Source organism: Cynoglossus semilaevis, chromosome 8 (genome assembly GCF_000523025.1).
Source record: "Cynoglossus semilaevis isolate Cse_v1.0 chromosome 8, Cse_v1.0, whole genome shotgun sequence".
NCBI lineage: Eukaryota > Metazoa > Chordata > Actinopteri > Pleuronectiformes > Cynoglossidae > Cynoglossus > Cynoglossus semilaevis.
The window spans coordinates 28,350,790-28,359,737 of record NC_024314.1 but is presented as its reverse complement, the minus strand read 5'-3'; the positions used below and the strand labels follow the sequence as shown (position 1 = coordinate 28,359,737).

Sequence of the window (8,948 nt, the reverse complement as noted above, 5' to 3'; positions counted from 1 at the left end):
TCGCCGGTCCCACTGCCTGTGCTGGGCGGGGGGGGGGGGGGGGGGGGGGGGGTGAGATCCTCAATATATTGTATTGTTGTCCCTGTATCATGATACCTGTTGAGTTGCCAGATTACTGCCAGTATACACCTCTAGTTGTAGCCATTGTTCCCTGAATAATTAACAACCAGTTCTCAAGATTTGAATTAAAAGAATCCACAAACCTGGACGTTAATAAAAACCTCTAACTCATATGAATAACACACACTCCAGCCTCAGCCTCAGCCTCAGCCTCACAGCAGACCACCCAGACCAATCACCACTGTCTGGATATTTCAGTTTCCACAGCCCAGTTAAGTTCTCTGCGAGTGGTTGCTGATGAAATCAAGGACAATCAGGAGGAAATGTGGACGTAAATATCTTTGGAAGTCTGTGCATTTTTATTTTTTTTTTTATTTTTATTTTTTTGTGGGGTGGGGGGTGGGGGGGGGGGTTTGCCCAGGCTGCAGTGATTTTCATGTCAAAACATAAATTTGCTTTTGTGTTTCCAGAATGTACGTCCTGTCTTTGACTGTGGGAATATTTAAAATTTAAAATCAGACTTTTATCATCGACCTCTTTAGTTTAAATCCACATCTGAAAAAAAACAGGTTTTAGTCCTGGGCTGCAACTACAGACACACACACACACACACACACTTTTAGATACTACACAAAGTTCTTGTTCTGGTCTGTTTCCATCTGGACTGGACCTAAAATAAAAACCTGGTGATTTTACTGTGCGACATCAACAACATCTGTCAGGAAATTCATTCAAAGTTTAATTGTGTGTAAAAAAAAGTGGCTTTTAAACAACATTTTCACCTCATCGTGGATGAAGGTTCACACACTCTCTCTCTCTCGGCCCTCGTGTCAGCTTCTAAAAGTGTGTGTGTGTGTGTTTACTGTAGGAGCAGTGATGGCGGTGTGTGAGGTTTCACAGCGAATCCAAAATAACGCCCGACGCCACGAGAATCACCTGCAGCTGTGTCGTGTGCAGAAACTGCTGAAAGGACGGAGTACAAAGGTGATGGCTGCAGGTGAGCGCCTCTGATCTCATATTCCTTTCATCTGGTCCGATGGAAAAGGTTTCCACAGCCTCTGCCGACGCGTGTCCGTGTCCACCGGGACACGGGTGAAGTTAGCTCAGATACAGTACCAACAGGTCCTGACTCCGCCCCCTTTCACACTCTGGACTCTCAGGGTTCACTGCCACTCCTGCTCCTGTTGTTTATCTCCAGAGGAGTCGGTCTCCTCGTTGATCCGCACGTCCTCGCCGTCCTCCCCCAGGACCAATTAGAGCGCCATCTCATCTTACAGACCAGCAGATAAAAAGGAAGTCAGAGTGTGTTTGCAGGATGTGGATGAACGCCTGTGCACAGAAGCAGAAGCAGCCAGTTGTACATTTGCTTGGGTATGCACGCCGGGTGTGTGTGTGTGTGTGTGTGTGTGTATTTACAGATGTGTCAGTACAGGCTGGGAGCTGTGAGTGCTGAATAGAAGCTCATCTCTCTAATGCTGATGTGGGAAGTTTGAAAAAGCTTCCTCTCATCCAGGCTCTCAGGCCCCGGCAACTCTGCCGGCTTTTCTTTCCAGCCAATAAAGCTCAAGTCCCAACAGACAGACTTCAGAGCAGCAGCACCACCAGCCGCACCACCACCATCGCCGCCGCCGCCGCGGCACCCCACCCTACAACCCCATGTAGACCCAATCTACTTCCTTCCCACCGCCAACTCCACCTCTAATGTCGGTAAAAGAAAGAGCTCTGTCTTTTACACAGGAGAGGCGTCGGAGCCTCCTGCACATATTAAGTAGCTCTGTAGGAGGTTGGGAGAAGGCGTTTGTGAGACACAAATACTGAATCGATGGGACATTGATACAACAGACCCCGGGCCTGATTCCTGCGAGGGTCCCTGTGTGTCTGCCAGCCTGTTCCTACCATTTAAAAACAAAGATATTTGACTTTTTCTATTATGTCTCATATTGATTTTCCTCCACTTGATGTCACTCTTTTGCCCTTGACTCTCGTATATAATTATCTCGTATTTCCCAGGGTTTTTGTCTCCAGAGTTGGACGTAGCGTTTACCTCTTCAACTTAAGCCTTGAGGTATTTTACAAATTATTAAATGCTTTTCTCAAATCGATTTGAGGATTTTTCCACCCACACAAATTCACGAATTTATCACAGATGGTGTTGTTTCCAGACAGACACGGTTCTGGTTCCACCTCCGCTCTGGAGTCTGAGAACCTCGGTACTTTCTGGTTGAACCAGTGGAACCAGAGTGGGCGGAGTTTATCGCTCTAAAATCTGGAAAATTAATAAATGGAGATTACGTGATGGATGGACGGGCAAAGCTGTTTAATTAATGTTGTCAAAGATGTGGCCCGTGGACCAGAGCAGGGCTGATAAGAAGTTTCTCGTGGACCACAACAACAGTCCTGTTGACTCCAGGTCTGGACTCTGTCCCTCATTTCTTTTACATGAACACGCTCTGATCCGGACCGCTCCACTTTCCAATTCTGGACTTAACTCGTCCTCATTCTGCCACACTGCCAGCCCTCTGCTTTTGTTCTTCTCCCGGCTTTGGACACATCAGGAGGAAGAAGACTCTTTGTAGATCGACCTTTGTTTCCTCCCCTCCCCCCCAGTCCTCCCTCCCTCCCCCCTCTTGGTCCTGCCCAAAAGACTTTGTAGTGGAGCAACGGCGCTCTTTGACAAGTACGGCTGAAAGGTGTGGACACGGACAGGAAGGGTTGGCACCTCCTGCTCTTTGAAGCTCAAAGCACCACGGACGGTCAGATGTTGGCAGGGGGTCTGAAGACAAGCGGGTCCACACACAGTCCTCACCCTACGACACCCCCACACCTTTCTGACGGTCCGTTCATACGGAGGTGTAAAAACGGGGAAAAGAATCTGATGATGTTCTTAAACTTTAGGTCTGATTAGTTCATGTTAGTTTTCTATCAAATGTAAAGACTGACAGACTGACAGTCTTCAGTCAGACTGACTGTCCTGGTTAAACAAGCCGGGCGTCTGACCTGAAGTTGTTGAAATGCATCATGGGAGTTGAGATAGTATTTTCAGTAGTGGTGCATGAAAATACAGACGCACGAAAATAATCGCAACATTTCCGTATCGATATTCTACAGCACTGAATCGATTTTTATTTTATTAACAATTAACAGTCAGATGTTCACGGCGTTGGTTCATTTTGTGTTGCACTTACTCCTCCAACCACTAGTTGATCGTTGAGGTACTGTCTATATTTGCAAATATTAGAGCCTTTGAGTCAAACCGTGCAGCGTTGGATGTCTTAGAAATGGGTGCAGACATAGAGTTGACCACTAGTTGTCCATAAAGAGTTTGTGTTAATAATGACACAGAACGATGTGACGCACTTCCACACATTAAAGATCCGCGGCGTGTCCCTTTAAACGGTGTTTCATTTAAAAACCCGTGGCATTTGAAAACCAATTTGACCCCTGTTGGCCGAGCCTCTTAATCTCACCGGACTTGTCTGTAGATGAAAATGTCCTCTCGAAGCCCCCGGGGCCACGACTGCAGCCACTCACACCGGCTGCAATCAGAGGCTGCTGGCTGGGCCAATTACAAAAACATCCTGAAACTCAGGCGGAATTTTTTATTTTTATTTTATCTCCCTAAATGTCAGACGTTTACTTTATAACCAGGCTGCTGACTGAACCTCCTCTGCTCCTCTTCACCTCCTCTTCACCTCCTCTTCACCTCCTCTTCACCTCCTCCTTCTCTGGAGGAGGCCACTCCTCGGTCTGCCTCCCAACACAATGCGTTAAACTCCTCAAGTCAAGACAGAATTCCACTTTTATAGAGGATTTTTGGGGAATTAAACCTGCACCAGTTTGGTTTTTAAGGCTGAAAAGAAAAATCAAAAATCAAAACGACTTCTGTTATAGATTTAAATCATCTGAGAAGAATAATCGACTTCTGTGACTAGATTTAAATCATCTGAGAAGAATAATTTACTCTGGGATGTAAAAAAACCAGACCCTAAAAACAGATAATTTTGGACCTCTGTATCAACACTTTGACTCAACGCGTCTCCCCGTCAGCGACACGAGGAGGAAACCCCGCCTAAAACTAAAACTTCAAATTAAAATCCCATTACGATTCATCCTTCCACTTCATTAAATGTTAATTAGTAAATTACACTTGCTTGTGTTGGTTGTGTTTGTGATGGGGGTCTTTAAGCGGTCCCTCTGACTTCAGCACACATACTTAAGCTGGAAATTGGATCAATGACAATTAGCAGGAGGTGATATCATTAGCTGCTGGCTGAAAAAGAAAAAAGTGCTAACATGATAAGAATGCTAATAAAAACGGAAAGGGTTTCTCATATCAGCTGACTGATAAAGGAGTGCGGAGATAAATGGAATCCTAATGGAATCGTTCACCGGCTAATGCTCAATGGAAACTTATCTGGAGTCGAGCTAAAAGAAGAGACGATCTTTAGACTCTTCAACGCACCCTGGTGTTGAGGATGTAATCAGGCGCTTAGCATCAGGGCTAATTAATTGAACACGGAACCTTACGATGTGAGTCCAACTGCTGATGCTGCTGCTGCTGATGCTGCTGCTGATGATGCTGATGCTGCTGCCTGTCTGACTCGTGTTGCAGGGCGGTGGTACGTCCGTGAGGGCTGGCTGAACGCCGTTCCGCCCAAAGGTAAAGAGGCCAAGGCCAAGATGTTCTTCCTGTTCTCCGACGTGCTGCTGCAGGCCAAACGCTGCAGCCCGCTGCACCCCACCACCGGAGACAAGTTCACGGGCCAGCACATGTACCCCCTCCAGGACTGTGTGGTGGAGAAGGTGTTTGGACACACCAAGAGCCGAGGAGGTCTGCTGAGTGTGAGTGTGAGGGATGAGGTGGGAGGGAGGTGGGAGGAGCGACATCAACGGGAACTCATATTGATAGAAAAACAAACATTGGAGACTTTTGTTTCAAGGCCTCATGTTAAAGATGGTCAGAACTGATCAATAACCAGCCTTGGTTATTGATCAGTTCTGACCATCTTTGACGTCACCCTCGTGTTGCCTTCACTGACTCTCGCCTCACTCTGTTGTTTTCGTTCAGATTAAAACACACATGTTGTCTTTTTACTGCAGTGACAACGATAAAAACCCGAATTGGCAGTTTTTGTGCTGATAATAAAAAAACACCGAGTCAGCAGGGGATAAAGTAATTATTGGCATTGATTAATTAGAGCATTTAACTGATAATAGCCCTTTAACTTCTGAGGCCGAATTTATTTAGGCTACGTATTTATTTTTTTTATGTCCATATTATCTTCTTCTTCACCAATTATTGGATTTTGTATCTTTGCCTTCAGAGAAGGATGGAAGTACGAATGTGAGAAGATCTGGGATGAAAGGCAGTGTGAGTTTACTTGTGGGTTCCCAACCCCCGGTTCGTGGACCAGTACTGGTCCCTGGTTTATTAGGTACCGGTCTGCAGTGATGGAAATAATGTTTTACTTTATTTTAAGAGAATCTGGCAATTTTTCAAAATAATAATAATATATCTTTCAGACTCTGGTACTACATCAACACAGGTCCCCAACCCGTGGTCCAGGGACCGGTGTTGGTCCGTAGGTCATTTGGTACCGGAACCGTTGTTTGAGTTTGAAAATTGAATCATCCTTCAACTGCGGTGTGGTATTATATACCGGCCGACCGGTTCTTGGTACCAAAAAGGTTCGGGACCGATGGTCCAGTAGATGTTTAGACCGGTCACTACTGGTACTGGGCAGTACCCAGGACCAGTCGTTGGTACAAAAAAGGTTAGGGACCGCTGGCTTCATGTATCAATTGTCATTATTACTAAAAAAAAAATCCTATTTTTTTTTTCCCGGTGCAGCTTCTGTGAGTGCATAAAAAATTCCAGGAAGTTTGAATTGAGGAGTGAAGCCGTGGGCGTTGGGCAGCAGCAGGTGTGGAGACATCTGTTCACTGATTGGTGTCCACACATGACTGAGTCCTGAGCAGAAGAACTGTTTCCTTCCCACTCTTGATGTATGTTGTTGTGATTCCTGGTACCGATGACCTTTATGTCTGCCGTCGTATAATCACAGGTTTCCTCGCCGTTTCCCAGCCTCGCCTAATGAAATGTCATTTTGTTCCGCTTGTCAGAGGAGACCCGCGGTCGCCTCCTCCTCCCTAATCACCTCGAACCCTCGTTGATGGCGCCCAAAAGTTGAACTTTTTCTCCGTTAATGCGTCCCTCCTTCTCCGTCTGATCCGTCTTCCAGGTCTCGCTGCAGCTGCCGGCTGACAAATCGCATCTAAATGATGCAGTTGCCGTCGTGAAACATTCAAAGGAAGGAGCCGTGCATCGGCGAGCGGGCGACCAGAGGAGCGTTTGTTGCCGATGCCACATGGTATCAATATTCATTTGGACTGGTGCGGCGGCGGCGCTGCTGCTCACGGAGCTCTTTATGTTGTGGATCTAATGTTCCATAAACAGTGGCTTCACGGAGCGCCGTCTCCTCGCACATCTGGCTCCGACACTTAGCGACTTCATAAAAGTCGACGGCAAATGAAGCACTGTTAATTAGCAGTTATTTTTATTACTGATTAATCCCTGTATTAGTTTTTACAAGTCCTTTAAATCCATTTAGCTCATGGTGAGAGCTCGGAAATCTTGACGGCGCTAATGAGCTGACAATTATGACCACGTACGTTTACAGTATCTGAATATTTACCACCAGACGACTTTGGTTAAAACCTTCACTTCACATTTAAAAAAATAAGGGGTGACAGTAGGAAGAAAAAAAGTTATCCCCACGGAGGGAGGAAAATATCGATACACCGAAATATCGCGATATTGTTCCAGCATCCCGTATCAATATCTCCTCAGTCATTGATCAGTTCTTGATTTTTTTCTCACCAATTCCCAGTCCAATATTTCTTTTTCTTTTCTTTCTTCTCTAGTGATTCCAAATGTAGATCCCTCTGTTAAAGATGGAACATCACGATACGTATCACGATACCATGCGTATCGCGATACATATCGTGATACTTATCACGATACGTATGGTATCGTGATACGTATCGCGATACCTATCGTATCACCAGATTCTTGACAATATTCAGCCTCAATGTAGTAAAAGAACAAAAACACTTTTACTGCAAAATTAACCTACTATAAACAATTAAAGTTTTTTATTATTATTATTAATGTAACAGTTGACAGAATCATTCATTAGTAGAATTAGCAGTAATTGTGTTCACACCATTTTCACCACAACAGTATACACTGTATATAAATATATCAAATTATTTTTTCATTTACAGTTTATTTATTAAAGTACACAAATATATATATATATATATATTTATATATATATATCAATTATTTTTATGACAGACGACCCACTTCCACGGCTGCCTCCACTCTCACCTCCTCGTTTCACTCCACACACACACACACAGACAGACGACTGTACGACTGTAAACATGTTTCCGTAGCAACTTAGACCAGACTGTGTTTTTGGCGTCGCCGTTCGTTCGTTCTTTCGTTCGTTCTCCTTCGTTTTAGCTCCATCAGAACTGAATGACTTGAAGCGGTCGGATTAAGAATCATCCTCCGAGTGACTGATGAGAAGTCTGCTGGTGATTAGTCAGAGCGCCCTGTGTGTGTGTGTGTGTGTGTCGGTGTGTGTGTGTGTGTCGGTTGCTGCCAGCTGTAACTGCATCTCTCAGCTGCTTCATCAGATTAGGCTGCAGATCCGTCTCCTCCGGCCTCTCCAGTAAACACATCTTCCTCCAGACTGCGGCGGCGGCGGTGGCGGTGACTCCGACCATCTACAGCTGCGGCAGAGATGGCGTTTCATTAGCCCGTGATCCCCACGCCGCCGCAGATGCATACTCAACAGCATTACATGTAATTTCTCATAAGGACACAGTATTGATCCGGGTGTTTACCCCCCCCCCCCCCCCCCCCCCCCCCCCTCCACACATAAAACCCCCCCCCCTCTCCCCACCCCGCCCTGCACCATGAAGAATTAAAGGCAGATTAAATGTGTCGGCTGTAAATGCCGCCGTAATCTATATGCAAAGTTTAGGAACCAAAAAAAAAAAGAAAGAAAGAAAAAAATCTTTTATTGAATCCGCCTGTTATTTCTGTGGTTCCGTGTCGGTGTTGGAGATTTGGAGCTGTTAGTTGTGCTTTTATCCGACTCACCCCTCCTCACCCTCCGTCTGCACTCTTCCTTCTGCTAATATTCCCCGGCTGCTGGATTATTTTCCCACATCCCTGACACGTTCTCTTTGATGTATAAATAATCAAGCCAAATGATGTGCAGCGGTGGAGGCTCCCAGCTCCGTTCACACACCTAACGGCCTCACGTTTACTGACAAATCCCTAATTACGGCATTCCAATAGGAGGGAATGTATTTGTGCACGAGTCCAACCAAACCCCACCACCACCACCACCACCAGTCAAATGTCTTCCACGGCTCCACTTCTGATGATGGTGAATTGGACTTTTTTTAATTTCTTTAATGTCTGGAGATCGTCCCACAACAGATAAAAACACACATCAGTGTGTCTCTGCCTCTCATCTGTCCGCAAGTTGTTTTTTTTTTCTTTTTTTTTTTTCATTTACATAACAGTAATTAACGGTATTTGTCACATGATTTAATTGGTCCACGTAGACAGTCGTGTGTGGACCAGAACCTCGGTGAAAAAAAAACAAAAACAAAGGTGGTTCTCCCCCCGGTTCTCTCTGGTTCTCCCCCCCGTTCTCCCCCGGTCCCCCCCCCCGCTCCCCCCCCGCGTCCCCCCCCCCTCTCCACGGTTCTCTCCGGTTCTCTCTGGTTCTCCCCCCGGTTCTCTCCTGTTCTTCCCCCCGTTCCCTCCCCTTTTCCCCCCCCCTTCTCTCCCCTCTCTCCGC

The 8,948-nt window shown here is 45.9% G+C and overlaps 1 protein-coding gene across 1 annotated transcript in view; it reads left to right on the top strand.

The window, feature by feature from the left end:
• Positions 1 to 8,948, top strand: part of arhgef39 (Rho guanine nucleotide exchange factor (GEF) 39) — a 29,144-nt gene that overhangs the window by 15,776 nt on the left and 4,420 nt on the right. The window contains exons 7-8 of the mRNA XM_025057170.1: positions 929 to 1,057; positions 4,673 to 4,902. Coding sequence (XP_024912938.1) covers positions 929 to 1,057; positions 4,673 to 4,902 — 359 coding nt within the window. The remainder of the gene's footprint in view (positions 1 to 928; positions 1,058 to 4,672; positions 4,903 to 8,948) is intronic.